The sequence below is a fragment of the Syngnathoides biaculeatus genome, chromosome 5, assembly GCF_019802595.1.
Source record: "Syngnathoides biaculeatus isolate LvHL_M chromosome 5, ASM1980259v1, whole genome shotgun sequence".
NCBI lineage: Eukaryota > Metazoa > Chordata > Actinopteri > Syngnathiformes > Syngnathidae > Syngnathoides > Syngnathoides biaculeatus.
Window position 1 is genome coordinate 3,211,763 of NC_084644.1, and position 12,318 is coordinate 3,224,080.

At 44.9% G+C, this 12,318-nt stretch overlaps 1 protein-coding gene across 1 annotated transcript in view; it reads left to right on the forward strand.

Annotated features, from left to right (window-relative positions):
• LOC133500822 (F-actin-uncapping protein LRRC16A-like) overlaps positions 1 to 12,307 on the forward strand; it is a 52,942-nt gene extending 40,635 nt beyond the window's left edge. Inside the window, exons 22-39 of the mRNA XM_061819983.1 lie at positions 834 to 1,006; positions 1,078 to 1,146; positions 2,175 to 2,268; positions 2,458 to 2,556; positions 2,707 to 2,835; positions 3,019 to 3,150; positions 3,568 to 3,743; positions 4,050 to 4,137; positions 4,221 to 4,361; positions 6,642 to 6,708; positions 6,903 to 7,138; positions 7,213 to 7,322; positions 7,390 to 7,638; positions 8,452 to 8,662; positions 8,887 to 8,923; positions 9,142 to 9,336; positions 9,411 to 9,566; positions 11,267 to 12,307. Coding sequence (XP_061675967.1) covers positions 834 to 1,006; positions 1,078 to 1,146; positions 2,175 to 2,268; positions 2,458 to 2,556; positions 2,707 to 2,835; positions 3,019 to 3,150; positions 3,568 to 3,743; positions 4,050 to 4,137; positions 4,221 to 4,361; positions 6,642 to 6,708; positions 6,903 to 7,138; positions 7,213 to 7,322; positions 7,390 to 7,638; positions 8,452 to 8,662; positions 8,887 to 8,923; positions 9,142 to 9,336; positions 9,411 to 9,566; positions 11,267 to 11,448 — 2,544 coding nt within the window. The 3' untranslated portion in view covers positions 11,449 to 12,307. The remainder of the gene's footprint in view (positions 1 to 833; positions 1,007 to 1,077; positions 1,147 to 2,174; positions 2,269 to 2,457; positions 2,557 to 2,706; positions 2,836 to 3,018; positions 3,151 to 3,567; positions 3,744 to 4,049; positions 4,138 to 4,220; positions 4,362 to 6,641; positions 6,709 to 6,902; positions 7,139 to 7,212; positions 7,323 to 7,389; positions 7,639 to 8,451; positions 8,663 to 8,886; positions 8,924 to 9,141; positions 9,337 to 9,410; positions 9,567 to 11,266) is intronic.
• Positions 12,308 to 12,318: the final 11 nt, after the last annotated feature.

Here is a 12,318-nt window from a genome sequence, read left to right on the forward strand (position 1 = left end):
AATATGTGGTAATTTGCAATTTTTTGTCATTATACCATTGCATTTTCTCATTTCTTTAGTTTAATTAGATAGGGTAGATGGATGCATTCACCCTGGATGGTGATTTCTTAATTTCAATGATTAATAAGGGAATCTGAGAGCCAGTTGCTCTACGTCCAAATGGGAGGAGTGGACCTAATCACTACTTTTTGTCCACACATGCCGACATTATGATTGTGTAAGTGTCATTTTGTCCGGAATTATCTTTTAAGATCGATTTTGTCAACGCGACTGCTCCCTCTGTTAGCATATTTTCCTTTTGCAAAGGAATTAAAGTCACTGTACAAAGCCCTCAGATTTTTTTTTTTTTTCCCCCCTGCAAGGTAAAGTGGGTCACAGTCGCTGCTTTGTTGATACACAGCATGCAGCACTGAGTCAGACAGGCCACCTTGCTTGGCCGCCCTGGAGCCATCTGTGTCTGACTGAGAAATAAGATGGTGAAATGCTTTGGACAAAAGCGCCATAAAACGCCACGTTTTATAACACGGAGCGACTAATTAGTCTTGTCTGGTTATATTTGCATGCATAATGTCTGGTGTGTGCAAACACAGGTTGTAAATAATTCCCCCCCCCGCACCTTTCTTTCATGAGGGCATGAAATAATCATTTCCGTCTCTGTTTTGTTGTGTTCTCTATTGGGGGAAGACCCACAGTACTCAAAAGAAATGAACTTTCAGAAGCTTCGTTAAGGATCGATCGTTTATATGTTAGATGGTAAAATGCATTTAGCAGTTAAAACAAAGATGGGCAAAAATATCGAGATTTGAAAACGGGCGACTTTCTTTCCTCCCCAGCCGCTCACCTCTTTGTCACTGGCCGACTCCCGACTGAAGAGCGACCTGACCATCATTCTGAACGCGCTCGGCAGCAACACGTCGCTCACCAGGCTCGACATCAGCGGCAACGCGATGGGCGACATGGGTGCCAAGATGCTGGCAAAGGCGCTGCAGATTAACTCGAAACTCAGGTGACTGCCGCAAAAGAGTAAAGCTGCTTTCGTGCGCCCATTTGTTTAACGCTGTGGACTTGTCTTTACAGGACGGTGATCTGGGATAAAAACAACACCGGTCCTCAGGGTCTACAGGATGTTGCAACAGCTCTGGAGAAGTACGTCTCGATGTGCTTTTGACGTGTACGATGTCCAATTGTGCTAACGTTCACAAACTTGCTTGTTGTACCTTTTTCATTTCATGTGTGCTAAGTGATTAGTGAGCCGTACCTTTTAGATAAACTGGATAATAGGACGAAGGAAAGCAGAATGTGACAAAACCAGAAAATAAGATAAGGGAAAGTAACAGCTGGAGAATCACAGAGACACAAGATTGAGTCTTGGTGGAGATGGAATTGATCAGAGTTTAAGATTTTCCGACTGTGAATGGCGGGATTCTGCTTGTGTGCGCCTCCATCTAAATTTTCATCTGGGACATATCTGTCGATTTACTTCTTTTGCATTCATCAGCCTTTCTCTCCGCTTATCACAAACTCCTAAAGGAACATCTCCCCAGCTCCTGTCACACGATTTCGTTTTTGAAGTAACATTTTTCTTTTTTTTTTTTTTTTTTTCATTTCATCACATCCCTTGTCGTTTTCTTTTGAGGAAGTCATAAAAGCATTCATAATGCTTGAGATGACATTTCCTCAATTATTCAGAGATATTTAGTATTCTTAAATGATGTACAAATTGTTAATTCAACAGTGATTAAATTAATAAGAACCCTGCCTGGGATCAAATTTATAAATATGATACATGTTATGAGTAAAGGATGAACTGTTACATTGTCACACTTAGCATTACTTTGATAAAATCTCAAAGGGAAAAGTGTCATGAATTTATAAAACAAGTCAGATTGTTGGGGGGCAGAAAATAAGCCTCATTTAGTGTGGAGAATTTTGTCTTATCCCTCAAAATTTCCTGTGGGATACATAATGGTTCTCTGCAAGCAGGAATATGAAGTGGATCCAGAATATGTTTGATATAGAGCTATTAATGTAAAAAAACCAAAAAAACAGCAGGAATTACATGAATGTGTCGAGTAGTTGGATTATCTTGTTGCCATCTGTGCTGGCGTATCCTCGATTTCTCCGCTTGTTGACGTGTCATTTCGATGATGTCCTCTGGCTGTGTGCCCAATTAGGAACTTCACAATCCGTTTCATGCCCATCCCCATCATTGACGCCTCTCAGGCGCTCAAGGCCAGTCCAGAGAAGACCGAGGACGCCTTGCTCAAGGTATTGTAACGCGCTCCATTAGTTCCATCAGTCACAATCTGTCTGGCGTGCTTTTTCAGGTAATCCAAACTGGAAACAGGAAGCGGTGTAATCAGAGGGATTCTGGCTTTCAGTGGACTGACAAACATTGTTAAAAAGAGCATTACTCACATTACGTGCGTCACTGTGTGTCTCTGTTTCCATCCACAGATTGAAAACTATCTGTACAGAAATCACGAAACCAGGAAATACCAACAAGAACAGGCCTATCGCCTTCAACAGGGCATTGTGACCACAACCACGCAGCAGGTTCGCAAACACAGGGATCGCTTATTTCCTCTAACATTATCTAATTGTCCATTATAGAAGTGCAACATTGTTCTTATCATTTTAGGGCTAGAATGTGCCCTTTCTTTTAATGAAAACTGCTCTTTGAACTTCTGCTTTTTTGTTGTGTAGATGATGGACAGGATTTGCGTGAAGGTGCAGGACCACCTGAACTCTCTGAGAAACTCCGAGACTGACGCCATCCTTGAAGACGTCAGATCTGCTGAAAGCCTCATCAAAGACGCAAAGAACTCGAAAACGGTGAGAAACGAGAGACGTGTTTAAGGCACTCGTGCGGTTAGCGGCGTGGCGTTTAATTTCCAATCCGACCTTGAAACCGTTTCTCCTTTTCCACGTGCATTATACAAATAGAGGAACCAAACGAGAGCTCATTGCACTTCTTGTTTTCTATGTGATCGTTTGCGCCTTTCCGTGACTTCACAGCTCCTCCCAAACCTGTACCACCTGGGCTCGACTTCGAGAGAGGAGGTGCACCGCGCCTCTGCGGGCCCCATACAGGAGAAATTGGAGTCCATGGCGGGCGAGGTGACGTCTGTCATGGACCAACAGCTGCAGGTATGCGTGACGACACCTTCACTGCGTATTTTTGCTCAGGCAACATACATTTGGATGCAATTTAACAGATCCAAATTGTCACTGCTCATGGACCATTTTGTATATTAATAGATGAAAAGAATTGCGCCGCCTATAGACAATAATAATAATTAAAAAAAAAAAACCACATAATAATCAGGCACAAATCATCCAATATTTTTTTGCTCATTTTTTAAAATTTGATGTAACGTGAAGGCATGGATTATATTTTCCTTACCGGGTGAGTTCAAGGGACAAAATCAAGAAACATTGTGTGTATGATGGTTAAAAATAAAAAAAATTGGCATAGCTCTTGAATGACTTTGTAGCTAATAACGTCTACATGGACATCACCCTGAATTTTTGAGGACTTAACCATTACTCGATCAATTCTTCTAGAGCCTGTTGGAATCTATGATGGACGCAGCGGAGTCTCTGTGTCCGCATGTGATGAAAAGGTGTAACCTGCGCTCCGACCTCATCAAGGCCAGCTCGACCAAGATGGTCGTCCCCAAGAGTTTTGTCACCAAAACTCTCCTGGAGCAGTCTGGTATTGACATCATTAATAAGATCAGGTGAGTGATGTACTGTGACGTGCAGATATAATATGCCAATAGTAAGTTTCTTTCGGCTTGTCCCTTTCGGGGTCGCCACAGCGTGTCATCTCAGATGAACGCACATATGTTTGGCACAATTTTTACGCCGGATGCCCTTCCTGACGCAACCCTTCTCAGGGAGTGGAGGCCCCAGTGGGATACGAACCCACAACCCCTGGTTTATCAAACCAGTGCTCTAACCACTGAGCTACAGGGCCTCCCAGATATAATATGCCAATGAAACTAGAAAATGTTTCATATATATTATTTTTTTTTTTTTGTCAGTGAGGTCAAGCTGGGCCTTGCCTCCTTCCTGTCCGACCGTATCGTCGACGAGATTTTGGAGGCTCTGTCCACTTCGCAACACACTTTGGTGCGTCGGCGCTTTCGCTCTCATTTTTCTACTGTTGCTCGGACCAATGTTATTTCTCTGCCTTCATCCCTGCCCTCTCTCAGGCAGACCATCTCGTGCGGAGAGGGCGCCCCCTGGTGCAGCAGGAGTCGGTCGACCTGGACGTTCCCGAGGAGAGGATTCCTAAACGGGCATCCACTGAGATCCTTGAGGGCGAGCGGCTGGACGAACTGGAGTCGTGCATGGTAAAGAGACAAAGGCTCAGTTAGATTTTGTCATGTTAAAAATCAAGATTGATTAAAAGGACGGAAAAAGTTGCGGTCATCATAATGTTGCAATTATTTATTTCTGTCATCCTTCTCATCCTTTGTCTATTCTTTTTCCTTTTTGCTGTTTTTGTAACACCTCTTCTCTAATCGTATTGCCACCCTGGCTGTTACCCTCAGTTTCCTCCCAGTTGCCTTTTTTTTTTTGGGCTTCTTTATGGTTTTTCTTCAATTTTCTCTGTTCATCCTCTTCTTGCCCCTTTTGCTCCACGGAGACTCTGTGCTGCACCAGCGTAAGTAATCGTGGACAGTCGTTGTCTTCCCTCACTCAACCTGCCTGCTCAGTGGTCATTTGTAACCGAGAGAGCTGTAGTGCAAAAAGTCGTGTTGCTTGTCTTTAACGTTCATCCACGGTGTGATGTGTTGAGGTAGAAGGGAGGCTGGATGTCTTCATTTGTGTACCACACAAATACTATGTTGATCTATTAGTATTTTATTAGTGCATCTCTCTGCCACATAAAACGCACCAGTTTATATGTGAAGCTATAGAAATGTTATATTTGCCGGGGAAATGACCTGCTTTTGAGCAATGAAATGAGATAATGACAGAAGCACAAAATACATCTTTATTCACTAAACTTACATGGGCAAAATTATTGGCTGCAGGAAATGGACCTTTCCGATCGCGATCGTAAGCTCCGCCCCCTTAGCCATGTCTCACAAGCTGACAAAATGGCGACTGAACAGAACATGTTTGAAGTCGATTCTCTATCACGTATTCCGGATAATACTGGGGTATGTTCTTTGCCAAATGCGCCAGACTTGTCCAAGAGAGTTCTACGGAGAGGTCTCAACTATTTCCCGCAAGGATATGTCCACGGAATTAAGATTTTGGACGGAGCAGGAACCAATGTCAGAGTTACTGCAAAACGTTGGCGAGCGATACAAAAATGTTTGATGCCTCACAGACTACATATTGGAATCCAACGGGATAAAATAGTGGAATCGTACTGCGCATGTAAAGCATGGTGAGTACTTTTGACTTGGAAAGATCACGAGTAATATCATTGTAGTCTTTATAATAAATCACTTATCTTTTGACTTGGCTTGTAATAGAACCCAGTGCTGTGTCTGAAAAGTCCGATGTGATACAAATAGACATTTCGCTGACATGACGTGGCGCATTTACGAATCACGAGCCGACTCTTCAGCATAAAACATTTCACACTTCATTCGGCATGTCAGTGATACGCTAAGTTAAAGTTGTTCTCCTGCAATGTATCAAGCACTGATAATAATAATTCAATCAAAGTCAGAGAAGGTACTTCTCTCTCACTTACCTTTGAACGTACAGCCTTGGGTTTGTTGATATTGTCCACATTTAGTTGTAGGCGCAGTCTTCCGCAAGCCTTAATCCATCGTAGACACTTCGTCAACTGTGTTTTAAGCTTTGGAAAATTAATCAAGCGGGCCCCTTGCGTAACCTAGCAGGATATCCTTCATCGGAATTGCACGTTCCCCAAGCGCATCCGAGGACCATTCCCTTCGTAACATGAACTTTTCCAAGCGCGCGCTACTGACAACCAGCATTGCTTGTGGGACAATACGGCGAGAGGGGCGTGTCAAGCCAGGGGACAGGTCGGAAAGGTCCATTACATTAGATATCAGGTTGTCTATCGGCCCCAATTTCAGATTTGTTGATTATTGCTGTAAGTGAAGTGTCCCAAAAATGTTGTCACTTAACATTTTCAGCAGGAGACATCAAATCCTGTCGCCACACCGAAGTACTCTCCCGATTTTTGGGCACAAATGTTGCGTGCCGTAAGTTTGTGAATCGCACAAGGTGTATTGATATTTTTGCATTGTTCACTTTGCACAAGCTGCACTCCATCAATTGTCTCTTCAGATTTCTCACAGTGAAATGAGTTCATGTATAGAGCGCAGCAGGAGGAGGGTTACAAGTTCTTGACTAAACAGGCTTTACTATCGAGGGACACGTATTGCCCCCTCTCTTTTAATCACGTCTGAATGATACTGGGAAAATGTATCAGATATACTGATATAGTATGTATGCAATATATCAGTGAAAAGCATTTGGTGTATTTAGACTGCATTTCGTCATACTGTCATTTGGTCTGTGATTAAAAAGTACATACAGGTTTTTCAATTCAATGGCAGTTCTATAAATATGTCGGGGACAAATATTGTTTGGTTATAAATAAGTCAAAACGCATTCGGTTGTATGTGCTTCTTTTCTAGATGACCCCAAAGACAAAGAGGAAAAGCATCCATAGTAGAATGCTGAGGCCCGTGTCTCGTGCCTTTGGTAAGCTGCAGTGGAAATGATCAATGCGGTCAATAAAGTTACCCAATATTTAAAAGATTGTAATCCAGGAAAGGTCAAATATATCTGTGACAATATTCTCTTTGCCAAAGAAATGCAGACATTGTTGAGGCGTGTCAAATTTTGTGGCTCGTGTGCCTTAAGTGCTGCTTTCCTTTCTCCAACGTTATCCACAGAAATGGAGTTTGACCTGGACAAAGCGTTGGAGGACGTGCCGGTGCACGTGGAGGACACGCCGCCGCCGCCCCCCCCGTCGCACTCTTCTCCAGCTCCTTCTCAGCCCTCGGCCAAAGCGGAGCCGCGTCTGCCCGGGGGCATGTTGGAGCTTCCCTCCGAGGAGGAGAAGAAGCTGCAGCACTTCACAAAACTAAGACCCCGCAGGAACAAGAAGACGCACTCCAGCAAAATACCAGTCAGTGTCATCTATTTGAAGATATGCATGATTTTTTTTGTCATGAGTCAGCGTTTTTGTTGTTGTTTTTGTAGCAAATGAACAACGCCCCACCTCAGGATGGGGAGCAGAACGGCCTGATGGGACGAGTGGATGAGGGGGTGGATGAATTCTTCTCCAAAAAAGTCACAAAGATGGATTCAAAGTAAGACACATCGATATTTTTCTCATACTTTTGGCTTTGGAGCCACATTGGATCGATCTCTCCTCAGACGTTCCATGAAGGGCTCCGAATCTCACGATGGGGAGAAGAAGAAGAGCAAAGGAGGCTTCCTCAACCTCATCAAACGTTCTTCCAAATCGGATAAATCGGACAAGTTGGAAAAATTGGAGAAAAATCAGGTGACCCCTTCGTCCTCGGCTACGTCTTCAGCGTCTTTAGCGTCCGTTTCCAGCATCGCGGAGGAGCCCGCCTCGCCAAAGTCGACAGTCAAAAGTCCAGCACCGGAGCCAAAGTCCAGGTATCGTTGAACTCATCAGAATTGTTTATCCCACCAAAGGAACAAAATACAATTTTGTGCACACACATTTGGATTGTATACATATGTAATTTCCGGCCTGCAAGCTGCGACTTTCAGTTAACGCGGTGAAGCGGCTAATTTTTGCATTTTTTTCTAACGACCGCAAATGTGTGCACTCAAGTGGAAAAGAGACCGGTGCCGAGGAATTGACTTTTACCGGCCCTGTTACCACTGCGCTAGCGTTAGCACTGTGCTAGCATGTTGCTGCTGCATTACTGGCGTGTCTCAGTGATATTTACTGGTAAATTTTATTGTAACCGGACCTGTTAGTGTTAGCGCTAGCGTTAGCACGGCGCTCGCGTTATTGCCAGTGTTAAACTCTTTCTGTGTACCGTCTTTCTTTGTAAATATCTCGTGTTTCAATGTGGGTTTCAATCTGGGCACTTGCGGTTTTTACACAGCTGCGGCATATGTATGTACCCAATGGTATTTCCTTTACAAATGTACTCGGTGAGGCTTATAACCAGGTGCGGTCCGTCGGCCGGGAATTATGGGATATATGTCAGCCATTTAAATTGACCAAATTATTGGGACCTGGTTAATTATTTTATTTGGATGTCATTTTAAAATGCCCGTTATTAGAGAAGCATATCGCCGCTCTAAGGGAAAACATTCAGTGTCGCGTTCAAATTTGAAATGAAAATGAGGTGAAATTTATCTTGTTGCAATGTGATTCTTGGGCACCTATTCACATCTATACAATATATTTGACGCGCATATGAAGTTTTTTAATCCACCCTGTTGATCCCGCAGAGACTCGTCCAGTCGCTCACAGCCGGCAGACTACAGCAGCGGCTCGGAACGCTCGGAAGAGCTGAGGACGCCCGACTCCATAGACGAGCCGTGGGAGGGCTCCGACGGGCGAGGGAGTCCCCAGGGAGGCCGGCGCTACCCGGGCATGCAAATGATGGGTGGCGGGCTCCTGGCGGAGATGAAGGCCAAGCAGGAGAGGAGAGCGCATAAGGTGAGCTGCAATCATTCGGACAGAAAAAAGTCAGCCGGATTTTCTTGGCAGTTTCTGGCATGTGCAGTATCCACCACAAGAACTCTTTTAAGCAGAGGACTACGCATACCCGCATTGCCCTTTGCTGTAGATACATAATGTACTTTAAATGTGTATTTTTGGCTGTACGATTAGAGAATCTTGTGGTCGACGAATTCTTGAATAATCCAAATTGTGTCTTCCAGTCCTCCAGCCCTGACAGACCCGACAGCAACGCCACCGGTGAGTTATCGTGCGTGCTTTTTATTCTTCTAGTAGAACGGCACACTCAAAGAATTGCAGGGTATATATGTTATATGTATATGTTTTCAGAATAGGATCACTACTTGAACTTCACCTGCATGAGTTTCAATGACAAAAAAAAAAAAAAAAGTTTTTGCTTGCCGAGCTGTGCTCAGTCCACAAGTTTTCATCCCTGTGACCATCTTTCCCTGTCCCAGGTTCACCAGAGAAGAGCTCGGCTCGCGTTGAAACAAAGCCCGATCCCGCCCCTCGCACCCGTGTCCTGTCCTCCTCGGGCGCTCCCGGGGGGCCGGTCAGCCCTAAACCGGCCATGCCCCTCGGAACAAAGCCCGCCCTGTCCTCCCGGCCCTCCCTGCCTCAGAAGCCGAGGACCGGCAGCGGTCGGAGCATAGGTGCCGCCCAAAGCCTCTCTGCTTTGCATCAAATGTGTCGCGATTTCACCGTGTTCATCTTTTATGCTCGATAGATGAGAGCACGGACACCAGCAACGGCGGGGGGCCGGGGGGGCTGTCTCCCAAAGTGACAGCTCTCCCGTCGCTAAAGAAGGTGCTGGCAGAGAAAGACAAGGAGGGCCACAACAGTCTGCAGCCGGGAGGTTCTGCCAATAAACCCACTCAGGAAGGTGAGGAGCGTCTTTTTTTTTTTTTTTTTTTTTGTGCTTGTGTGTGCCACCTCTCGCATTATGCGCCGTTTTGCTTGTAATCACATTACTGTCAAGACGGTCCGGAGTGGTCAGAACATCCGCCCCACGGTTTAAGGGCGTAGCTTCGAATCGTGGCGTCAGCCTTCCTGTGTGGACGTTGCGTGTTCTCTCCGTGCTCCTTCTGGTTTCTAGGGATGCTATAATATGTGTCAAGTATCTGCTGGGTAGCGAAAGTCGTTTCTGCAAAGTGCACATTAGGCTGGCTTCATGTGCACGAGAGACAGAAATGATGACATCTGAACCACACGACTGATATTCAGGAAGCGCTCCTTCGACAAGTTTATTAGATCTGCTCTTAAATTAATCTCTTCAAACTAAAACGAAAAGCTGCTGAGAAACTTATTTCTAGATTAAAAAGAAAAACTCCAGTTGTGTAGGTCATTTTCCAAATGACACAAGCAAATGGAGTGACGCCTTCCTGGTTCGTCAAGCACTTTTACAGACTTTGCTCTGTCTGCATAAAGTGACAAAAAAAAGTTACTACTTGACTTTTGACAAGTGAAAAGTCACATATCGAGCTCGTGCACCTACGTCATCAAATCACGTGACTTTTGTTTACGTCGCCATATTGCCGGTCAAGCTAAGCAGTGCTCAATGTCGTCGGTTGGAGATGACACGGAAATATGACGCCCAGAGTTTTGTCCGATACCGTTAGACATTTAGAAGGTGAAAATAAACAACGGTGCGTGGAAAAATTAGATAAACTCGGCATAGAGGACCCGTATTTAATGTCGAAATCGATGTTTTCACCGATAAGAAATTGGCCTGTGATTTCGCTTCCGCTCGTCTTGGACAACTGGATCTACACATGGATCTGGCAAGTAAGTAAGTCGAGATTTACAAGGAAAAGTTTGAAAGCGTAAAAAATTCTGCACGCATGCGAATACTTCGTTGCCGGATCTGTTCTCAATCAGGAAGAAATCCCACACGGTGACGGTTTTGACGTCTCGTGAACGCGGAAGCGTGTTCAGCCACACGTTAACCTTTGGCGGAATCCAGCAGCTAGTATTCAATACAAATGCCAATATTTAAATAAATGACCTCTGGTTTTACACAAACTCGCATTCATTAACTATGACTGAAATTTTTTTTTTAAAAAAAAGGACCTCGTCTCCACGGAACGTACACGGAAGCGATTGCGGCCACACCTAACCTCCGTAAACTTCTGCGAGACGCATTGTTCTCAAACGAGTCAACATGGCATTATAAAGAATAATTCCTACCTGATGTCAAGCGATCGCTACACAGGCGCGTGTGTATTTTGGTCGGGCACCATGCATCACATTTAATTGCCGAAATCCATCGACATTTTCAGCTGCTATTCCATAGAAGGATCTCTTTGAATATCTGTCTCGTCTGTTGTGACAACCGACACCACAACAGGTCTCGGGTATTGTATATATTCTCCTCTGGTTCGATGTCGAGCTGCTCTGTTTGACCGGCAATATGGCGTCGTAAAAATGGTGACGTCGCGTGCACGAGCTCTATAAGCGCACATCGGCGGCGTTTGAAAATTTCTCAGGGAGGGGGGGAAGGTTGCTAGCACTGACAATTATCCAAACGGGGGCAGGTGACTGATCCCTTTCCGACGCTCATTGCGTCTTTTTGTCATCGTCCAGGGAGGAAAGCGTCCACGTCCGCGTCCGACCCCAGCCAGCGCTCCAGCCACCAGCGCAGCAACTCGGACGACCACGGCCCCTTGAGGCCCAAGGGACCGTCTCCGAATCCGGACAAGGACAAAGCCGGCAAAAAACCTTCCAATCCTGGGGAGGAAGCCGACAAAGAAATTATTTTAATATAAATGCATGGCATTTAAATGCAAAAAAAAAAAAATGAACCCATGTTGTTTCATTTGAAAACGACTCAAATGGGCAATATAAGGAATACTTATTTATAACTTGTACACTAAGAGTACAAGTGACGTAATACCTGTTGCCTGTTAATAGGTATCGTCATGTTTTTTTTTTCCTCTCTCTCTCTTTCTGATGTCACCTACTAAACCAAACACTAAGAGCTTCCCTAATCGTACAGAAATATTTCTTTCAATCCGGTACTTCAAAGTGTTCCCGAGCGCTCACTCGGGTGATGAATCGTGCGAGCTGACTGATTAAAACCACTAAAGAGGAGGCAGGAACTCGCTTCCGGTGGAACGGCAAGCGTGGGCTCGGAACTCTCAAGCGAGGCTGTGAAAAATGACTGATGATGATGATGATGATAATCGCATATGCTTTTTCTCGCAGTAGCTTGTCTCCAGGGACCAAACCCGATTAATTTTAAGAACACCACTTACCAGTATCCTGTACTTGAAGTTTACCGTAGTTAGTACCGGCCTCAGCGGCGTTCTCCTTTCTTTGATACTTCAATCTGTCTGGCCTAAAATATGTATCCTGCTCCCATTATGCAACTGATCTTTTTTTTTTTTTTTACAGGACAATGCAGGTTCTAGCTGAGCATCTCGGCTCACTGGCGAATCACAGCAATGTAGCTTACCCGTACGGAACAATCCGCGCTCATCCGGGTCGTCGCCGGTGAGGTTTTTCGAAACGCTCTTTGCGGTTCAAATGAGCTTTCTATCGACAAAGGCTTCAGCACTGTTAACTAACGAGCATTCACGCACTGTGGGCGGAACGAATAATTTTGTTACCCTTTAACTGCGGGGGGGGGGGGGGGG